The sequence below is a fragment of the Alligator mississippiensis genome, chromosome 4, assembly GCF_030867095.1.
Source record: "Alligator mississippiensis isolate rAllMis1 chromosome 4, rAllMis1, whole genome shotgun sequence".
Taxonomy (NCBI): Eukaryota; Metazoa; Chordata; order Crocodylia; family Alligatoridae; genus Alligator; species Alligator mississippiensis.
The window spans coordinates 86,322,599-86,345,778 of record NC_081827.1 but is presented as its reverse complement, the minus strand read 5'-3'; the positions used below and the strand labels follow the sequence as shown (position 1 = coordinate 86,345,778).

General features: G+C 38.3%; 1 protein-coding gene across 1 annotated transcript in view; it reads left to right on the top strand.

Annotated features, from left to right (window-relative positions):
- The window catches only part of EPYC (epiphycan), a 31,112-nt gene extending 8,186 nt beyond the window's left edge, over positions 1-22,926 (top strand). Inside the window, exons 2-6 of the mRNA XM_019480801.2 lie at positions 12,317-12,470; positions 18,703-18,861; positions 19,267-19,469; positions 21,372-21,467; positions 22,271-22,926. Of these exons, the coding sequence (XP_019336346.2) occupies positions 12,317-12,470; positions 18,703-18,861; positions 19,267-19,469; positions 21,372-21,467; positions 22,271-22,441 (783 nt within the window). The 3' untranslated portion in view covers positions 22,442-22,926. The remainder of the gene's footprint in view (positions 1-12,316; positions 12,471-18,702; positions 18,862-19,266; positions 19,470-21,371; positions 21,468-22,270) is intronic.
- The last annotated feature ends 254 nt before the right edge of the window (positions 22,927-23,180 follow it).

Below are 23,180 nucleotides of genomic sequence, written 5' to 3'. Positions count from 1 at the left end.
TTCTTGTACATGGTGGCTTGTATTTTACATTTTTGGATATTGATCATGTTGTCTAAAAAGGAAATGTTGTGTTGGAGTATTCAAGAGATAGTCTGATGGAAGGGTGACAATTGTTGAATTTCTGATAGAAATCAATCAGAGACTGCAGGTTTTCGGTCCAAATAATGATGATGTCATCTATATATCTCAGGTGAAGCATGAGTTTGGTGGTGCAGTTCTTAAGGAATTCTTCTTCCAGGTGGGCCATTTAAAGGTTGGCATATTGTGGGGCCATTTGAAGCACAAAACACAAAAGCCTTTCAATAATTTTCAAACTTACTACTCTATCTTAGCTAGCACAAGAAACAGGTATCTAAACAATACATTCTTGTCTGCAATTCTCTGCTTTAGTTTCTTTATCGCTTGAATGTTTTTTCAGTAGCAAAGGCTACTGAATTATGAAGGTAATCCTTTCAGAAGGTATTCCATTCAGAATTACCTTCATCTAGACCTCTGGAACATGAAGCCTGCTCCCTTCCCCATGCCCTCTCTTACCCCACCATTTTTCTTTGACCTTGGCTTTTCCTGTAGTAAACAGAGGCCCCTTTGACTCCAAAAGTTGGTACTTTTGTCCCTTGATGCTCCAAGAGTTTTTTTGTTTACTTAAACTACTATTTTAAAACCTCTGCATCTTTGTTTCTTCATTTGAGAATTTTCACTATTCTACTCACGCCTTGCTGCAGACAACAGGAATATGCAAGGCTTGTCTTGTTGCTGTTCCTTCTTAATTTACTTACTGTCTGATCAGAAGGAAGGGCAGAAGGCACCTTACAAGGGTGGGTCCAGAGAGGGTGCAGTGGTGCAGCTGCACCCTTGTTTTGGACTGGACCATGCTGCTGGAGCCTCTGGGGCTAAGTACAGACAGTCAAAAAGCCCAAGGCTGACTTGATTCAATCCTAGCAGGTTATTCTAAATTGCAGAGATTGAACTGATGAGCAAGTGAATATTCTTTTTTGATTCTGGAAATGCAGCAACATGCCTCCAGTGACTCAGGCCAGAAGCTAGGGGGTGCTAGAGCAGCTTGGGCCAAGGCATCCACCTGCCCTGTGAGGTGGGGTTTATGGGAGAGGTGAAAAGCATCTTGGGATGCTGCGAGTTAACTTGAATCTGGAAGGGATCTGGGACAGAAGATCAATAAACCGATTTAACCTAAATCAGTTAAGTCTGATACTACATCCATGCAGGTTTATCTTAAACCAGTTTCAGCCATTTTGAAAGCAGTTTATGTGGACTGAACTTCTGTTGTGTTAAAGATTTGAACCAGCTTCCAATCACTTATACCAGTTCATGTGTAATTTTGGTCCCTACCCTGGGGGTTTAAAAAATGTGTCCGAAGCAGAAGAGACTCCCCCCTTCCCCTCTGTGCTCAGAGGCACATCTGCTACCTGTCCTCTTCTTCCATTCCTCTCCTGTTGTGGCTGCTTTCCCTGCTGTTCTAGGAGCAGAGGTAACTCCAGAGCTGCTCCTGCCCATTCCAGTTGGCCTATGCAAGGGCTGTGCTCTCCTAGGGCTATGACAGTGTCAATGGCTTCCCCCACCAGCTCCTGGTGGGGACCAGGCAGTGTAGAGGAACCCACCCCACAAATTCCTGATGATGCTGAGCCCAGCCTTCATGCTGCCTGGCTGGAGTGGGCAGGAGCAGCAGCAACTGGAGAAAGAAGGCACAGATGTTGAGGGTGTGCCTCTCAGTATAGAATTGAAGAGGAGGATATTTATCTGCTCTGGGGACTTTAATAAGTCCCCAGAGTTTCCTACAGTAAGATCTGCCTACACTGGTGGGTTGGGGAACAAGAGGCTGGGACCAGGGGTGCAGCCACCCCTAAAGTACAAGTGGCTGCTCCCACATCCCCCTTTGCTGAATCCTGGATCCTCCCTGACACCTTATATACTAACCTGATCAATGAGGCTTGATGTTTAATAAGTGACAACCTACTTGGTCAGCTAGTATCTATAAGGTCCCACCCTGCCCAGCCTTCAGATTAACGTATCTAGTTGCCTTTCTACCAAGGATGTTATCTGCCTATGCGTGATACCCTATTCATTGAAGCACTGAAGATAAAACCATTTCATTAAATTAATCAGAATGTATAAGTTTTACAAAGGCACACTCTCTAGGTCATATGATATGCTTACCTGAATGCTAGTAGACACACTTTAAACTTTTCACAAAATGGGACTTGTCATTCTTTGTACTCTTATATCCTTAATATTATTTAATTAGTTTTGTTGGACTATTAAATTAATCTAAGAAGCTAAAGAATCAAAAGTTGATGAAAAACTTAAATTAGATTTCTGATTCCTTTTTCAAGACATGGAAATTTGGGCCCAGCAAATATTTCAATATTTTGTTTCCAATGTTTAGTATAATGAAAAGCATGCTGTGTATCAACAATATTTTTATTTATCTTTTTTAACAAACTGTTAATTTGCTAGCAGCCAGAACTGAATACTTTGTATATGCAGCTTTTTTCCTAGAGTATAAACCAAGAAAACTCTGCTATTTATATATTCTTTTAAAATGCGACATATTACTAATTGACTAATGGGAAGTGGGAGTTTCTACCTGTGGCAGTGCTTTTATTGCAATTCAGGTTTCCTGACTTTCAGTTGAATTTTGTATTACTTGACCACCCACTTCTAAAGGTGTAGACCTATTAAGGACAACTTTACTGAAAAGTAGAGATGTAAAGTAACATGTATCCTGAGACTTGAACAGGTTTTTTTATACTCTTTCTCCAAACAATAAGATTGTACTTCTTGTTATGGGTACTTGTACTTCTTGTCAGAGTAAATATAGCTGTGGTCTGTACTACATAGTAAAATTATATTTTATTTTGATCAAAACTGAATGCTTGACTTGAAATAAATATTGTATATTTAAAAAAATCTGCAGCTCCTGAGAAACTAGTCAAAGTCATAGCTTTTTAATACCAGTACTGGTTTCCTATTTTTTTTGTAGCCATCAATATAATTAATTACCTGTCAGTTGTGTCCATGCCACCTTTCAAATTCTCAGTTTGTATTCCTAGGAATATTTTAATTAACAAAATCAAGGGAAGAACACCGTATTCCTAAAATGTGTAAAATACTATTAACAGTAGATGAAGAGTTCAGTTCATAAGCCTAGAGAACTTCAAAAAGCATCTTAAAATCTGTGTAAAACTAGGAAAAAAAAGGGAACCCTCTCCCTTCTACCGCTATTTCTTGTTGCCTATTTTTACATTGTTCATATCTTAGCATTCCTATAGAAAATCTATGAAGAACGCAATTATTGTCATTAGATATAATGCTCCTGCTTTTTCCTGTCCTCAGAGAAAAAAGCTGTTCCAACTCCTGGTAACTTGTTACCAACTAAAAAGGGTCCTTTATGAACCCTATACCAATAGTTATTTTAGGTTCAGATGAGAACTCAACCATAATTATATGCATCCTCAACATTGCCACTACACATTAAATGTGAGGAGTGGCATATAAAGGGCTTTTACATGTTTCTGGGCAATAAAAATGGTGCCTTCTGTCCAGGTATAGACACTACACTTTTACCATTATAAATAATTGGAAACTGGTCTATACCTGTAACAAAACAGAAGCTCAGCGCATAGATTGGCTTAAAAACAGCGGAAACCAGTCTACAATTCCTCCCCTCCTCACCACCAAAGGGCAAATGTGTGTCCTGTTAGCTACTCATCTAAACTACGCTGCTTACAGAAAGCCTTGTAACTTGGATCCATTCCTCCTCAGGCTTTTTGAATGTCTCTACCTGGCTTCCAACTATGGCTTGCATCAGCAAGAGAAGAGGAGAAATCTTTGCTCACCAGGTGTGGCTAGATTACAGCCCATTTGTGTCTTCTCAGTGGTTTAAAATGGGACAGATCCATTTTTTGTTATTATTCCAAAATTATGTCATAAAGTAGCATTTCTACTGCTAGATTTCCAGTATTGGTTCAGAGCAAAAGATATGCTGCTTCAGGATGACTTAGTTTGCCTACCACATAGACCTCAGAGCAAATCAAAACTAAATGTCAGAACCAGATATTAGAACACCAGCAACTGCAAATTAAATCCGTGATCTACCTGGGAAGAGAGTCCTGCTTTAATTTCATTTACATTTCTTTAGTGTAAGTCTGGAATTTTTTTCAGTCAGTGACTTCTTCTGTACTCTGGTACAATATAACTGGTAAGCAAAACCTCAACTATGCCAGCAGACCCACTGGATTTACTCAGGATTGATACTGGAAGAATAAAAATACAATCTAGACAGTCTTGTCTTTGGAAAAGCAAGGTTCAGGATACCCATTTGGTATGCAATGATCCTCTTTGGTGAGCAAGGATGATCAATGAACTATTCCTCCTTCTCAAACAAGATTCATTGAAGAACCATGAGTTGGCCAAAATTTTCACAGGCAGCAGCCACAGACATTACATTTCTGAAAGATCAGGTTACAACTTTTTATTTATACAACTCTGTACAAACAAATGATAGTGTAGCTACTCTGCAGAATGCACAGTCTAAATAGACATTACATTATCATGAAAATCCCTGCTGTTTCCTGGGTTACTGATCTATTCTTTTTATTTATTATTATTTAATTAAGATAATAAAAGGAAAAAGCCATGAAATGCAAAGATCAAGAAAATGCTAGACTGAAGCCACTTACTGAAAGGGGTTGGGGAAAAGATTCCATACATAGGCGTTTTCTTGTGACAAGAAACCTTTGGAAGTTGCAGAAGTGCTGTAGGGAATACGGTCCTTCTAAAAGGGCAAATCTCTGCTACGAGGATCCTTTACATTTTAAAAATTCCATTTGTGCTTTATAGTAAAGCTTCCAAAGTGAAAATAGTATGAAAATAGTGGGAACTTCAGATTCCTGCATGGACTCAAAATAATACAATATATCGTCTTTGATCTTAAAAGATTTCCAAAGCATTTTATAGACAAACTATAAAGCATTCTTATACTTCAACAGCTAATTGAATTCAGCCACTTCTGAAATAAAAGACCTTTCAGCCCTAACCTCCTGTTTTTTGCCACATTTGGCTCAGATTGTTTGGTTCACTTTGTAAGGAACTACCCAGTTTAATTTAATAAAATTCATAGATGTTAGGGTTGGAAGGGACTTTAGGAGATCATTGAGTCTGACCCCCTGTCCTGGGCAGAAAAGAGTGCTGGGGTCAGATGACCCCAGCCAGGTGCATGTCTAGCCTCCTCTTAAAGACCCCCAACATGGGGGAGAAGCCCATTGCAGATGTTGGCAACCCTTACCATAAAGAAGTTCTTCCTGATGTCTAACCTAAATCTGCTCTGTCAGTTTGTGGCCATTGTTCCTACTTACTCCAAGGGGTGCCCTGTTAAACAACACATCTCCTATTCCTTGCTGTCCCCCCCTGATGAATTTATAGGCAGCCACAAGATCACCACTCAGCCTTCTCTTGCAGAGGCTGAAGAAATCCAGGGCCCTGTAATTCAGCTCTATTTTCCTTGATTCACCCTCTCCTAACACCCGCACTATATATATTATTTCTTCTTTCTCCTCCTCCCATCTTTTGTGGCTATTTTTTTCACCACTCCTAGTACCAGCACGAGCTTGCCATCAGAACCTTCATTTTTCCCATCCATCAACTCCCAAAATGTACATACTTCAATTTATTCAGTCATTCAATTCTAACTAAATAAATTTATCCTCACTATTATACTTAATCATAACCAGTTAACAAACTTAATAAAAATAGATTTCAAAGGGAAAAAGTGATATAATGAAATTAATTAGATTGAATTTTGAGAAATAACCTTTCAATTTTCTTCTACATACAATAATGAGGTATATGCACATAGAAAGACTGGTTTCACAGTTAACACCTCATTTTGAGACTAGCATCCAAGGAAAAAAATCAAACAAACTGTACTGCTGTTACAAAAGAAAAAAACATGGAACATGGCTGCACTATAGCCTGAACCAAGCTAACTCATTTCAATAGAAAAATTACCATTAACTTCAGCTGGATCAGGCCCTATTTTAGTAAAATTTATACCTGAAAAGATTGAAAGTTATCATGTAAATGTAGATGGAATATAAATTGTAAGGAGGTACTGAATATCAGTTATTCAACCAGAAGTCCATGGGACCAAGAGAGCTCAGCATTCCTGATTTACTGGTAACTTAATACCTATTTTCTGTAAACTGAATAAGAATTTCAGGTTCCTTTCTGGGACCCCATTTTCAGAAGCTGGTGCTCAGAACTTTTTTGAAAACAACCTGCTTTCAAAGAGTATCAGGCCGGGCAACCAAGATAAGCAGACACCTTTGAAAACGTAGGTTATACCATGTATACACATAAGAAAGGGAATCTACGGAGAATCTATAGACATATTTGAGCCTCTAGAAAAGATTTAATTAAGTTATATTGTAATTCTTTAGAAACATTTTATTACAGTGCAGGTGTATAAAACCTTCCGCTTCCACTTACTACATTTGTTCTTTCTTGACTTGCATCCATGTAAGTATGCAGCCTTAAAGTTTTCTTTCTCTATATGAGCACAAGAACAAATGCATTTCTTCATGTATATTTTCATATCTGGTTTCTATAGATGTCATACAAAAAGAAAGGATATATATAGCTCTTTAAACAAAAAGTTATGGTAATTACTGCCTGTCTTAGAAAATTGATAGTGGTTTTAAAAACATCACAATATTTCAGCAAAGAAAAAAATGGTGGTGGGGGGAAAGGAATTGAAGGAAAAGTGAGTTAAATTCTTCAATCTAGCTAGCTAGCTTTGCTTCTCTGCAGTTTTTTGTTGTTGTTGTTGTGTTTTGCTTGTTTGTTTGTAAAATTTACTGTCTTAGAAAAACAGAGAAAATCTAGAGTACAACAAGATAACAAATACTACATCATGCAGAAACATAGTTGCCTGAAATAACAGCATTTCTAATATGGAAAAATGTTGCCAAAAATACAAAAATATCTGGAAGATAAAGGACTATTTTGCATAATATGGATTCTATGAAATGTCTTTCTTTTGTTAGTATCTTGTGTGATCCATCAAACATGTAGAAGATGGAGGCTTGCATATATTAGATGGATGATATAAGAAACAGACTTTTACTTCTCAGTCACTAATTCACATCCAGTTTTTTGACAGGCACCTAAAATATATCAGTTACTAAAGGAAAAGTGTCAATAAAAAAACTACTATTAAAACTGGCATTTTTTTTGACCGTCTTAGCAGAAGTACTGCTGACTGGGCATGTCTACACATTTATTGATGTGCCGTAATTACAGTGCACTATGTTTAGTACCTGTAATAACAGGTATTAATTGAATGCACCATAATTGACTTGACTGCACATAAGCGCAGGTGAACGCTTTTCAGGTGATGTTTAACACGTATTGGATTAAGTCTACTGCACATTAGTTCAGTTGAACACTTTTTGCTAGCTGCGCTAATGTGCCGTAGAATTAGTCCAATGGGCACTAAACATCTTGTGTAAACATGCCCACTGAGTAGTCATGCGTTGTCAATACTAGTTAGTATTTTAGCATACTGGCATGGAAAGCATCGGGGAATTTGCACTGCTACTGCCCATACCAGTTCTATTTGAAAGAAATAGAAAAGCAGCGGGTATATAGAGTATCGTTCCATAACCAGAGAAATTGTGGAATCTCCACCCTTGGAGGTTTTTTTAAGACCTAGCTAGACAAAGCCTTGGCTGGGATGAGATAATTGAGGGGGGTCCGTCTTTGAGCAGGGGGTTAGAATAGATTACCTCCTGATATCCCTTCTAACCCTAATTTTCTATGATTCCATGATTCACAGGTATTAACTTAATTTAAAAATACAAATACAGGTATCTGCAAGATTACTCAGGGCAACTATAGGAAGAATGGTGGTCTTGCATTTAGGGCACAGGGGTGGTACACCACATTCATTTCCTTGCTTTACCAAAGACTATAGATATGTCTATACAGAACAAAAAACATCATACAGAGATATCCTAAACCAGGGATGGCCAACCTGCAGCATGCATGCCACAAATGGCAAGTGGGCAGCCATGATGTATGGCATGCAACAGATTGGGGATGAGACAGGCAGTATACCAGCGGATAGGGTATGGAGCAGAAAGCAGAGCAGCAAATCAGATCTGGGAAGAGGACTGAAGTGGCACTCAGGGAGGACATATTGCTAATTTATCACAAGTCTGCCAAAAAGGCTGTGTCCTACTGCCCTAATCTAAACATCTGTTCATGCTAATTCTGGAGCCAGAAGCAATGTTGTTGTGTTAGTGCAGTGCACCCAGAAGAATTAATCTGCTAAGAAGCATCATTTACTCATTTGGGTATTGTACTATGCTAATGGCTAGGGAGAGAACTTACACAAGTACTGGTATGTGATTAGAAACCAGTTCAAATCTGTTACACAACAGAAGTTCAGTACACATAAACCACTTTCAAAATGGCTGAAACCAGTTTAAGATGAACCAGGATGGATGTCATATCAGAGTTAACTGATTATGGGTAAAGCAGTTTATTGAACTTCTGTCCCAGATCCCCTCCAGATTCAAATTTAACTCACAGCAGCAGGCCACTGCAGATGTGTGACTGCATTTCTAGAATCAATAGTGAATGTCTGTTCACTTGCTTATTGAGTCTATCTACACAGCTTAGACCTGTGAAGATTGAATTGATTCAGCTTTGGGCTTTTTAACCATCTGTACTCAGCCAATATGGCTATAGTGAATCCGGTGTCAGACTTCTTGTGTGTAGATCTAGCTCAAGTTATCTTTGCTTGGGGCTGCCTTGTTCTCCATAGATATTTTATATGACCTCAGATGATTCATGTATGTTGAAATTCTAGTCTCATTGAAGTCAGTGGGAATTTTGCCATTGACTTTACTCAGGCCAGGATTTGACCTGCTTTCACTTTCAAGTGTAAAACAGGACAATGTTCATTTATTTCAGAAGCACTTTGTGTAATTTAATAAATGAAATATTGTTGAATTACTTTGAGATTCTGAAATGGAAAGTCATGTTTTAGATTGAGATCATCTATTTTAAAACATCTCAGGATTCCAATGATATGCCTAAAAATCCAGATCTTGTCTTGTAATAATAATACAGTGAAAGATAAAAACACCGCCAGGAGACCATTATTTATGTCCTGACCTCTCTGCAGAAGGGTCATATGGGATAGATAAGATTACAAGAATTTAACAGCCTGGAGGCAGTTCTCACTGGCTCTATGGAATATTGTTATATTATCCTCTAAACAACAGACACCACCTTCTCATAAGAAGATAAGATTTAACATCAACCAAAACCAATAAAAACAGATGAACAAAGTATTTTAAATACACACACATCTGGAGGTAGCAGATGATGACCTGAAATCTGCCTCTTATTGGACATTGTCAATAATTTCTCTCTATGAAGCTCAATGATTACTTTCCTAGAACTTTCTGTGCAGTACCTTGCCTCTGTCTTACTTGCATTAAGATGTGCACAAAGGCATTCCTGTGTCTGAACCCCGCCTTGGAGACTCAAATTCTGCACTGACAAAAAGGGATGTTTTACCAGTGTCCATGAGATGAAGAAGTCACATTCTGCAGACAGCATATGCAAGCACTTTTGCACAGTGCTACCACTAGGTCAATAAGTCTGGGAATGTCTCTCTCCTCTAGACTTTCTCCATCCAGAGAACATCTGTCCCCATTTCCTGTGTTCCTTTGGTCTTCTTTTGATTTATCTCTAAGTCCATTCCTGTTAAAGCTACTTCACTCTCAGCCCCACAGATGGGAACAGTGTGTGTGTTGTTACATATAGTAACAAGGTTCATCATCACTCTTACCCCAACCTGACAAGCACTCATTTGCTGCCTTTTGAAGGAGTTACTCTTTTTCACTATACTGCAACCCTTTCTTAGAAGTTTTCCAACTACTGGTACTTCATATTTCCAGCAGAAAGTTACTTTGTTTTAAATACATTTAAAAGACAATACATAGGACTCATTTAAATCTAGTTTAAAAATTGGGGCAATATACAGGCCATTGTGAGGCCAAATTCTCTTGGGTGAAACCAATTCAGTGAGGTAGGAACCAATTCTGAAGTACCGGGAATCTCATGTGAGATTCTAAGCTGCCTCAGTATTCAGTATATAATTAAATGTGACTGAATATACTCTAGCTCAGTTTGAGCTGGAATAAAGTAATCCCAACATCACCATCTACATATGCACTTAAGCACAGTAATTTACCGCTCATCAGATACCTGATGGGACTATCAGGTAGCACAGTAAATTACTCTACTGCACCCTAATTGCTGCACACACGTAGACAGTGATATGTAGTAATAAGCATCTCATGTAGCTCACAGTCTTCAGTTTAATACCTCCAAGTATCAGGTGTCTAATCACCACCTAAATCCAACTCTATTGTTATGCAAAGAATAGGTGTTAGTTGTTAAAACTTTCCAGTTCAGGTCCGAGACTTAATGTTTCAAGTACAGGTAAAGTTACAACACAATATTTATAAAAATGAAGAAGCATTTCTTGTTTCAGGATTAAAGGTGAGGTAAGAAGATAAAAACCAGTTATCCTTTCAGAAATAAAATAAAACCACCCCTGTAGTTGATGAAGATTACTCAAGCTAAACATTCACAGTGTGATTACACTAGTGTACAGGAACAACTTTGGTCATCGTTGAGACACAGGCCAAGTGCGTTAGTTTAACTTAATCAATTTTCATGGAAAGCCTTATATAAAAAAATCTTAACCACCTGCATTTTCCTGATGCTTTCTATACACGTTCCATACTTTTACAGCAATGATTTATATGAGTAGTCGCTCAAGCTGCCAAGCAACCAGTTCTCCGCTGGGACCATGGGACCAAGAGTGAATGTGGCAGGGGAAGGTCAGCTTGGAGATGTGGGGATTCAGGATGTTTATTACATGGTCTCTGCTGAGGTGAGGGTGGTTGAAATACTTTTAATGTCTTTCTCCCACACCAAGGAAAAGGGACTGTATCGTCTAAATCACAAGCTCTGTTCCGTATGGACAGAGGAAAGTGTTAAAAGTAATGTTTTGCACCTAGAGAGGTGACCAGCACTTCAGCAGTCATACAAGATCTCAGACATTTAATGAACACTACAGATATGATTCCATATAAAATAATACTAACACACTTACCTCAAAAAGGGGAGGTTGGAAGGAGGAAGAAGTATGAAAATAATTATTAACTACTAAGGAAACCAAGACATACAGTTAAAATGATTTTTCCAAAGCCACACAGCAAGCCAGTGGCAGAGTCCAGGTTAAAATGTATGATTTACTAATTCCCAATGACCCATTCATTCATCCAAATTACACTACTTTTCTGCAGCTGTAAGCTTCCCCTGAAGACGCTTGCCAATTCTGCTATAATTTTTACGATAGTATTATAGTATCATACCTGCTTCTAAATAGTGAATTCGTTTTGGAGAAAGATCAACAGAATGCAATTTTATCCTTACAGTTAGTATGACATCAACTGGTTCTTTTAATCATTTTGGGAGTAGGGGGCAGGGAAGGGAAAAGGTTTTCTAATTCCATAGAAGGGTTTGCCAAATTTGAGATTTTTATGAGTATAGTTTTTCATGCTCGTCTAGACCCTTCTTTACAGTCTCACTTTCTGTCCTCTAGAACCAGTGATAAGTAAAACTACAGCACAGCTTTCAGACAGCAAAATGGTTGATAAACACTGATGTTGATTTATTTTGACAAGCCCTAACTGCCATTCCCGTCGTATAAGTGTGTTTTATATAAACTTACTGTAGTTTATACAATAATGTAGGCCTGTACAACTTCACCACATTTGGATTTATCCTGACAGATTTTGCAATTCTATATTTACATGATTGATATATTTTTCTTTGGAACTTCTTAGTAACTTTTAATTTATCAGACCCAGGATCAGCTAAATCACTGAACTGATTATTCAACCTTGATAAAGAAGAACTCATTTAAAAGTTTCCATTAATATATAATGTGTGTGTGTTATGGGAAAGATGTTGAGAAAACATTTGATAGCTAAAGTAAATCAATGTTGCAGTTTCATGAACTGTATCATTGCTGACCAAGTTAAATGTCAGCTCCTAGCTGTGAAATAAAATGCAGATCTACTGCTCAGCCTCAGAGTATGTGTGACCTCTAGTGGTAGAAGCTGGTAAATGAAACACTGATAGAACAACACCAGCCAAAGAACAAAAAATGTTTCATGTATCTCATTAATATAACTGTGTTTCTCCCCAGACAGAAGTTGGCACAATATTACCTTTTGTAACTCAAGACAGTTATTCCTCTGCACCACTGACTGAAGAGCCTGAGGAGGAAGCATCAACGCCAAAACTTATTGATGGTTCCTCGCCACTGGGCTCTGGAGTTCTTGGGCCCCAAACACATGATGGTTAGTAAAGAAAAAAAAAACAAAAAAGGGGAGCATGTCATGGGGTTGACTTTCATGCTGTACTGTACGAGCTGTGCCCACAGATGGATTTGTATATCTTTTCTTAAATGTCTAACATAGATTGAATATTGAGATACAGAAATAGCCAAAACATACAAAATAATTTCTGATGAAAACTGGCCAGTTCAAAATTTCACAAAAGGAACTTTTTCATAAGAGTCAATATGTTCGGCATACTCAATATTTTGTAAAAGTTACCACAATAGTTTTATTGATATTTTATCTGAAATATTTTCCAACAAAGTACATTTTCATTTTTAACTGCCTTTAATGGATTTCAGTAGACATGAGTTTATTGAGTCCATAGAATCATAGAGAAATAGGGCTGGAAGGGACCTCCAAAAGGTCTTCGAGGCAGGAACATCCCTATCCAAACCATCCTAGACAATCCATAATCTAAACTTTATATAAGATTACCATTAACCCCAATACAATGAAAACCTACACCTTAATCTGCCACAAGTAAAGCAGGGGAACCACAGCAGCCAATGTCCTGCTACCATGAAAAATTGAGACTATAAGCTCGAGATCCTGGGTAGAGGGCCATTGCCCTTGCTACAGAGGAAATCAACCCCCTACCCCAGTCCATACCATTCTGACTGTGGGATAAAATGCCTTCCTGACCCAAAATATGGTGATGGGTCTGATTGAGCATAAAGGCAAGACCTGCAAGCACTTGTCCCAGCATAAGCATTGGTACACCCCAATCAAAAGTCCACAGCCTTGGCTATAGCCAAAACCCAATGCCTCTAAGGAAGGCTTAAAAATACCCTGACACGTATAGCAGAACAGGGCAGGGGGGAGGGCATGGGGGGCAACCAGCAAAGCCCAGAAGCATGGGAAATAAGTACAGTAGAACTAGGGTGGCACTATAACTAGATCATCCCCAACCACTATCTGCCCAACCTCCTCTTGAGCACTTCCAATGATGGACAGTCCCCAACTTCCCTAGAAAGTCTATTCCATGACCTCCCTGTTCTAGCAGCAGAGAAGTTTTTTTTCTGGATAACCAATCTAAACTTACTTTGCTAAACCTTCAAGCCATTGGTCCATGTCCCCTTCTTTTCTCATGTCTCCTCTTAAGAACCTTTCCCACAAACTTAACATGCCTCACTCTATTAGCCTCTCCTCATATGACTTGCTTTCCAAGCCCTTTATCATCTTTGTTGCCCACCTCAGAAGACTAATTTCTCCATGTCCATTTTAAAATTTGGAACCCAGAGCTGCACACAATACACCAGATGAAGCCTAACCAGTGCTGAGTTCAAAAAACATTTAAACATAAATTAAAACACACAATATGAAAAATTTAGCAAAAATGGAACATGGGCCCATTTCAAAACTTGCAAATAAGAAGTAACTTACAAGAAATTCCCCATGAAACTGGTTTTCTAGTTTTGGACCTCATTTCATAACATAAGGATTTTTTATAGGTTATAATTCCTTTAAAATGTAGAACAAAACGAACTCTGTAAAACATAAAAATAACTCCACCGAATATTAACAATAGTTAATGGCTAAACTAAACTGAAGTTGAATATGGAAGAATTTTTGCTTGTGGTCTGTGCTTTAAAAGAACAAGCACCACAGCCAGTATTCCCTTTGAGTATTGTCAGGTAGCCGCAGATGATGGTCTTTATGCTCCCTGGAGATTGACATTTTTGGCGGGAAAAAGTGCTAAGTATTATTTCCCTAGTTAGTTACATTTTCTAGTCTAATAGGCAACTCAGAAAACAATTAAAAAAAAAAAAAGCTAGTTAAACTATTTCAAATTGTAAATATAGCTAATGTGCACAAACTATTCAACTGACAAATTAAAATTAACTGACAAATGACGCTTGATTAAAAAAAAATTATACACACACACACACACACGCACCCCTGTACAAAATAGTCAATTGGATCCATGGCTGAAGTGGAATATTTATACCCTTAGTCAGAGAATCAGTAAACTTTTAGGATATTCACAATGATCTCAAAGTCATCTGGCCAAGTACAAATTCCCCACCATGTGGAAAACAGAACAGGAAGTAGAAAACTTTGCAAATAAGGTGAAATAGTATATTTTAATGCTGTTTCAGCAGTAGCTAAATGTTTTATTTATAAATGCACAGCTTTCAGGCAGTTATAACTCAAGGGATGATGGGCATCTGTCCTGATGTCAAAGTTCTGGATCAGAGATGTTAATTAAAAACAATGAAAAGGAAATTGATATCCTGTGTCTATAACCCTGTAAAAAAAATTCATTTCCTTAAAAGCCATCTCAAAATACTGTTTACAGAACTAAGCTTATGCAATGCAATAAGATTCAAAGCCAGCACACTTGAATCCCTAGAGTAGTAACTGGGCAGGTCAGTGGGACGAGTTTTACTACTCTATTCGAGGGTTGGGTGTTTTTATGTAAAGCTGTCTTTTCTCATGAATAAGTTTCTTATGAAAGTGGATTACTTTTCTCAGTGGTGACGTGTAGGCGGTGCATGGGAGTGAACATGCACCCCCTGAGAGCATCGGTGCACCCTCTGATCAGCTGTGCTCACTACTTAGGTAATGGGTAGGGGGGCAGGTGGGAGTGCTAGTGCCCCCCCTGCAAGTGCTAGCTGATCTTTGCAGACGCTTCCACCTGGGCATTGAGATCTGCTGTAGGGGGACCCCATACCCCCCAAGCAGCAAGACTGGCCGCAGAGGGGGCAACAGTCACCCATGAGTTTTCTTGTGATTGCTCTTTTTAATCAAAAGTTCTTACATCACCAAAGAAATTTAATCAGTAACTTTTGTTTTTAATTATTATGTAGTAAAAACTTTGATGGGTCTCATTACATGCATATATACATATGTATGGTAGGCTTGGTTTGATAACATCGGCTAGGAACACAAATTAGACATTAACTGGTATAAATTATCAGAAACCAGTTCAAATCTGTAAAACAACAGAAGTTCAGTGCACATAAACCACTTTCAAATGGTCTAGACAAGTTTAAGATAAACCTGGATAGATGTAGTATTAGACTTAACTGATTTGGGTTAAATTGGTTTCTTCAATTTCTGTCCCAAATCCCCTCCAGATTCAAGTTAATTCACAGTCCCCTAGAATCCAAGGATGCTTTGCGCCTCCCCTGCAAACCCCTCCTCACAGAGTGGGTGGGCTAGCCTTGGCTCAAGTCGTCTACTGTAGCCAAGAAGGGAGTTGCGCTTTGGCACCCTCCAGCTTCTGGCCTGAGCCACTACAGATGTGTGGCTGCATTTCCAGAATCAAAAGTGAATGTCTCTTCACTTGTTTATCAGTTTGATCCACAGTTTAGACTAGAGACCCTCTGGGTCAAGATTCCAGGGAGCTCAGGAGAGGCGGATCTGATGGTGGGAGTCTACTATAGACCTCCCTGCCAAGAAGAGGAGTGCGATTAAGCATTCTCCAGGGAACTGACTGAGGCAGCCAGCACTAAAGACCTGATTGTCATGGGTGACTTCAACTACCCTGACATCTGCTGGGAAGACCATTCAGCCAGCTCAAGCAGGTCAACCAACTTCCTGGCAGCTATCAGCAACCTGCTCTTGACACAGGCTTTGGAAGGACCAACTAGGGGTAAAGCCTTTCTGGACTTAGTGCTGACCAAAGGGCAAGACATGGTAGGCAACCTGAAGACTGGAGGTACTTTGGGTGACAGTGAACACGATCTGACTTCAGAAGGGCAGACTTTGGTAAACTCAGGAGACTAGTCTGAAAGAGACCTGGGGGTAACAATCGACCAGAAGATGAGTATGAGCCAACAGTGCGATGAAGTCACCAGCAGAGCAATAGAACTCTCATGTGTATCAGCCAATGTGTTGCAAACAGATCCAGAGAGGTGCTCCTCCCCCTTATATTCAGCACTGGTGAGGCCACAGCTGGAGTACTGTGTGTAGTTCTGGGCACTGCACTTCAGGAAGGATGTGGATAAGCTCAAAAGGGTTTAAAGAAGGGCCACCCACATGATTCATACTTACTTTATTAAACTTACACTATAACAAGAATGCAATTTGTATATGATGTGAATTAATCCATTATAAATCACGTTATAAGACCCAAAGATCTAAAAGAAATGTACTCATACCGCTGAAACGTTGATTCTTTGGTCTTCTTGGGAAGACACAGAAATTTAGGAAGCCCAGAACCAAAGACCCAAAATTCCCCTATGTGTTTTATTTATTCAATTTTTTAAAAATTTGTATCCTCAAAACATGTATAAGAACAAGTACAAATTCAATGTTCTAGTAGTGTCAATCTAATCAGACTCCACCATCCTAAACCATGAATTAATATTTTCTGCACTTTATCCCTCTTATGCAAAAAGATTACGAATTAGACTGCAAGTAGTCTCTCAGCTACCACATAGTGGTGTTCAAGAAACTTCTAATTTCCAAGTTGAAAGAGGATGTGGTTAAACACCAGAAAGGGAAAAGACCTATTAGAATTAGAGGATAATACTGGCATCAGAACCAGGCTGATAATTAGAAGAAGCTTCTTGAACAGCCTTTCAATAGGAGTACTGGCAAGAAAGTTAACTAGTTTTAGGATGGAGCTCAATAAATTAATAAAATAAAATTAAATTATGTGGTGGTTTGATAACAGGAGACTGGACTTAATGAGCCATGCAGTACCTTTAAATGATATGTGCCTGTATTTATAGTATGTTCTCCCTCTGCAACTTCAGAGGGAGGTCAAGCCTCCACAAGGGGCTGTCCCTGGGACTCAATTGCAATGCCCTGTGCTGAACATTTGTGGCCTACCACCACAATCTTGCCCTATGATAAAGGACAAGCTTTATATGATGAACATAAATAGAATTACAAAGGCTTGTTCAACATGATTCTCCATTGAGACAGTACCTTTTTATACTAGTATAATGTTATTCGAGCTACTGGAGTTATACCAGTATAAAAAGTACAAGTATCGAGATATTTAGAAAGTAGAAAGACTACAGTAGTTGAATTCAATAAAAATAAAACTCTTGTACCATCCACACAGTGATGACAAATGACATCCTCAGTTTTCCATCCCCAAAGCTCCTTAAACTTGCCAAGTGAGAGGGGTTATAAAACAGAATCCTAGAGATTCTCCAAGAGCTGTCCAAGGGGGTGACCACCTGCCATTTACCAACCTCGCATCTGAAAGGAAAGGGATTTGGCTCTCACTGCTCAGACCTGATGAAAAATGTTTTGCATTTGAAAGCTTGTCTAACTATCCCAACTATACAGTTGGTCCAATAAAAAGATAATCATCCCATGAAATCCTTACCTTTCACATCCATCCCAGCCAAATTTGAGACAGAGTTAATAATATCTTATGGGGAATGGCATGAACACTCTTGATAGGTCAAAAGCATTCAGCATGGAATACATAGTAATTTAAGAGGGAGAGCAAGTCCCTTCTAACACTGAATATGTGCAGTCCTTCTGTCATGCTTAAGCAGAAAACCAAACTAAACAGTGTCAGGGAAAAATCAGGAAATACAGTTTTTAGCAGACCTAAATCAGCAAAACTTTGTGCTTTTCCCATGCAAGGAAGTTTAGAGGCACACCAGTAGCTGTTCAGACTTGGCATCAAAATGGTGCTTAGTAGCAGTACTTAATGGTTTTTCTCTGATGATAAAAAAACTTCTCCTTTCTTATGGAAACATTGACAATCTTATCAAAAAAGAGCCAAATAACACACTCCCTTAAATCTAGATTTACTTCCCATTTTTACATCTTGTAAGTTGTGATCTGTATTCAGCTGGTACCATATGTTATTCCTTGTATTGGGCATCTAAGTGTGATTCTATTTCACTCTGCTCAGGTCAAGGAAAAGCTGGTGATAAAAAATATCCATGTGAAGTAGGAGGGGGTAGAGGGGAAGGGATCTTTCTCCTCCTGGATGCTTTTTTGTGACTCAGTCTTAAGGGTAAAATGATTGGTTGGTTGGTTTTACAGAAGAAGATATATTAATGGATTTTTAGGGCTTGAACAGGATGGGACCCCTGGAGTACTGAGGAACTAGGACAGGGCAATTTCCCTGCTATACAAACTGCTTGTCCAGAAGTGCTGGAGGTACTCTTCAGAAGTTAAATTACTGGCTTTTATAAACTTTAAGGATCTTAGTATGCCCACTCTACCTTGTTCATCCCCAGATTAATGGTTTTCCTTTACTTTTTTGTAGGCCTTCCAACTTGTCTTCTGTGTACCTGTCTGGGAACCACAGTCTACTGTGATGATCATGAACTCAACGCTATTCCCCCACTCCCTAAGAAAACCACCTATTTCTACTCCCGTTACAACAGAATAAAAAAGATCAACAGAAATGACTTTGCTAACCTAAGTATAGATGCCATACAAGTTTTAAGACCTAATCAGTTTTAAGATGGATCTAGATATAAATTTATGTTATATGAAACTGTTGCGTGTGATAGCTGAACCCTAGACTTGTGACTGGAGAGGATACAGAAAATAAAAATCATAGGAGAATATTCTCCTCTTGGAGCTTCATGAATACTAATAACAGTTGTGCTTGTTATTAAGGGGAATTAGGATTGGAAGTTATTGGAACCATTATATGATGCAATGAAAGAAGCAACCTTAGGGGGAGAAGTAATTAAGACTGTACCACACTTGGGTGTGTGTAATTCAACAGTGATCATTTGTAGTAATGAAACTGCCTTTGCTTTTCCATCCCTACTTTACTTTTAAAAATATGTATAATTACTGTTATTTGTTTTTCTCACAGACAATTTAAAGAGAATTGATTTGACAGAAAACTTTATATCTGAGATTGATGAAGATGCCTTCAGAAAATTGCCTCAGCTTCAGGAGCTGGTGCTCCGTAATAACAAAATAAGGCAGCTCCCTGAGTTACCTGCCACCTTGACATTTATTGATATTAGTAACAACAGGCTGGGTCGCAAAGGAATAAGGACTGAAGCATTCAAAGTAAGTTTGGGATTGATGGAAATAGCTTATCATCTCTTTGATTTAAATTGTGGACTGTCAGAAAGTAAGATAAGGATTTGTCTTTACGTCCTTGCACCAGCTACCTATGTCACTGATATCAGCCTAGAAGGAAAAGCAGGCTTCCTAGAGCTGTTGCCTCCACCTGTTGGAGGTAGGCAGGCAGGGCTAACAGTAGGCAAGATCTCAGATTTATCCCTTCAGCATAGTCAGAATTGCAAAAACACCCATATTTTTCAGATGATACACTGGAGCACATGAGTGTCCGAAGAGCTAAAGGGGGCTGATTTGTGTCTTAGGCTGTTAGGGCATTTGTACACATGCTTGTGGTATATAAATTGGTATAAACAGTGAAATGTGTGTTGGTACTGAAAAAATGGCAGCAGCGTGCTTTTGAACTAAAACACATTGGAGATGTTTTAGTGCAAAAGTGCACTGCTGCAATTTTCTGCGTGCTGATGCACATTTCACTGCTTATACAAATGCATGTGATGCAGCGCAGTGCGTGTCAGCTCACATGTGGAGCAGATTCATGCCAGATCTCTGGTGCATCACAGCATGACAACGTATGTGTATCAATGCCCTTGTTTTGCTCCAGTAATACCCTGCCTCTAAAGTGGTTCACTGTGTCATGATCCAGGGGTTTATTTTAATAAATACTAAACACTAAAGATTTCATGCCCGATTCATCATCTCAGCACTCTCTCTTACTACTCATTTGTTCCAAAGGAACCATGTTTTAGCTATAACTGCCCAGTTATGAATGGGGAGGCAGCTTTCAGCCTGGTCCCACCAGAACCAGAAGAGGAGGTATGTTATAGAAGATAGGAATAGTCTCAAAGCAGGCCCCAGAACCAAGGCATCTTGATAGATCTTAACCATGGAAGAAACTCCATCCGAATTGTACATACTTACACCTTTTCTCCTACAGCATGTAGAAATTAAAGTCAAAGATAGAGTATTACACCCTGTCTAGAGAGGGATGGATTGAAATGTTATTTGCTTTATTGGCTTGAGCAAGTTTATGCTGTGGAAGGAAAACCCAGGAGACCAGATGCTCTGATATTTGGAGTAACTATGGGCATCTTTACACATGCTCCAGGGGTGTGGGGTGGAGCATTTCAATTAGAGAAGCTCTCAGGAGCTGTTCTAATTAAAGCACTGGCAGCATCTCATGTAGTCAATGTCCTGCACTTCAAAATGGCAGCAGGGATGCTTTAACTAAAGCTCATTTAGTGAGCTATGATTTTGAAGCTCAGAAATGCTGAATACACAAGATGCTGAGGCTGCCAGACTCTGCTAAGCATAGTCCAGCAGACTCAATCAAGCTTGCTCCAATGTTCTATAATTACAGTGCATCAAAGTAGGCATCCTGCACATCTAGTGGCACCCTATTAGAATATGCCATTTCCTCACTGTACTACTGTTGCACAACACTGGAAAGGGTGTAAAGTCCATCTTATTTTTGAAAAATTGATGACACATATATATATTTTAAGAAATCATATTATTTAGTGACTTTGCTAACCACTTGAATAACCAAAGAAACAAGGTAAACAAATAAGTCCAAAGGAAGGACTTCTGCAGAAGCTGGGAGAGGGAACATTTCAAGTTTAGGACAACAATGTGCTGAAAATGTTCTACTTGAACATGAGATTCCTAGTTATTATAACAAAACAGCTGATATTTAATAGTAATGGGCTTTACATATAGGAATATCTATAACTTTTTTTTTAAACCTGGAATCACATTGAACAAAATAAATTGCTTGTACGCAGGTTCTTTTTGCAGAGATGGAAGTAAGACCATATCCTCTCTGTTGAAGTTTTTATAAAAATCTAGTACTTAATGAAACACCTTTCCTCTTTTTCCTTCTTCTTCCAGGATATGATTGACCTACAACATCTATACATCACTGACAATAACTTGGATCACATCCCACTCCCACTCCCTGAAAGTCTTCAAGCTCTTCATCTTCAGGTAAACTAAAAAACTAGACGTACATAACAATAAAAGATTGTGTTTAATCATCAGGAGGGAAAACCAATAATATTAAGATGTGTTTTACTTCACGTAAATTCTGTCAATCCATATGTTTCGTGGGATACCATGTTAAATCTGGGAATTGGATGCAAGAAGTGTTTTGTTTTTTTTTCCCTATGCAAAAGGCTAGGGTTTTTGTGGGTGATATCTTTTAGAGGACCAATTCTGTGGTTGGGATAGATTTAGCTAGCCTAGTAAAAGATATCACCCACAAAAAATGCTTGCCTCGAGCAATTTCAGTCAGATGGTAGAAGCAGAAATTAAAATATGAAATAAGACAAAAAAAGTCAGCCCAATCTAGATGTGAATCACTTACACACAAAATGTATCTTTATTATATTACAGGGGTGTAGGTTGTAGCTGCGTTGGTCTAAGGACATAGGCAGACAAGGTTCTTTGGGTGAATCCGATATATTTTATTAGACCAACTTAAATAGTTGGGGGGGAAAAAATTAGCAAGCTTTCAGGTTTAAGAACCCTGCAGAGACTTCCTCAGCCTGATGGAGGGTTTTTAAACCTGAAAGCTTGCTAATTTTTTTTTTCCCAACTATTTAAGTTAGTCTGATAAAAGATATCAGATTCACCCAAAGAACCTTGTCTGTCTTTATTATGTAAGGTTTTTTGCAAACATTTTGCAAACATAAGGGTTTGATTTGCCAGTGGTGTAATTCAGTCTTCAGTAATTCAATCATTTACCATTTTTGTCATCCTTAACTTGATATTTTTGGTTTTGTTTTTAGAACAACAATATTCAAGAGATGCACGAAGATAATTTCTGCAAAATGAAAGATGTTACTTATGTCCGTAGGGCTCTAGAAGACATCAGACTGGATGGTAATCCCATCAATTTGAGCAAGACCCCTTATGCTTATATGTGTCTACCCCGTTTACCAATTGGTAGTCTCATCTAAGCTTAGACAGTGACCAAAACTCATTTTCTATGATACGCTCCACAAAAAGTGAACAAGTCATTGCTACATACAGCACAACACATAATTTTCAAAGCTTATTAATTTGTAAAGACACGTTTATTGATAATTAGAATTGTAAAAGGTAAATCCATTGTTTATTGAACAATATAATGTACAATACTATAAACAATATATTAATTATAAGATTGCTTTGAATATATAGATAGCAACTATCAGGAAAAGAGACCTGAAATGTGTAGATTTGATATTGGAACAGGCAGCTGTAGTGGGGGAGCTCTAAAGCTAGGTAATTTTATATAAATTAAAATTAATTATTTACACAATAAGAACAAATATATACTTGTACATAAATGTCCACATCTTTTTTTATTTAATTGGATATTATACAAACCTTTGTTTTCTTCTCTATAGCACACTTTTGTTTTGTAAAAATTACAGTAATAAAAATATGTTCTCATTGGAAATACATTGAGCCTTTCTTTACAGCAAAAATAAATATAGAGAACAAACTTACAAGTAAATAAGTGTACATAAATTTCTTATCAATATCTTTGTAGTAATAATTGGACTTCATAGAGTTTATGATAGAGAGTTCCCCCACATCCATCTTAGCAAAGCTAGCCACACATTTAAGAGCAAGACACTGATGATCTTACAGGTCCCTTCTGGTTCTATGTTTCTACGATTCTATAATAAAGAAAATCCATTGTTAAATGGC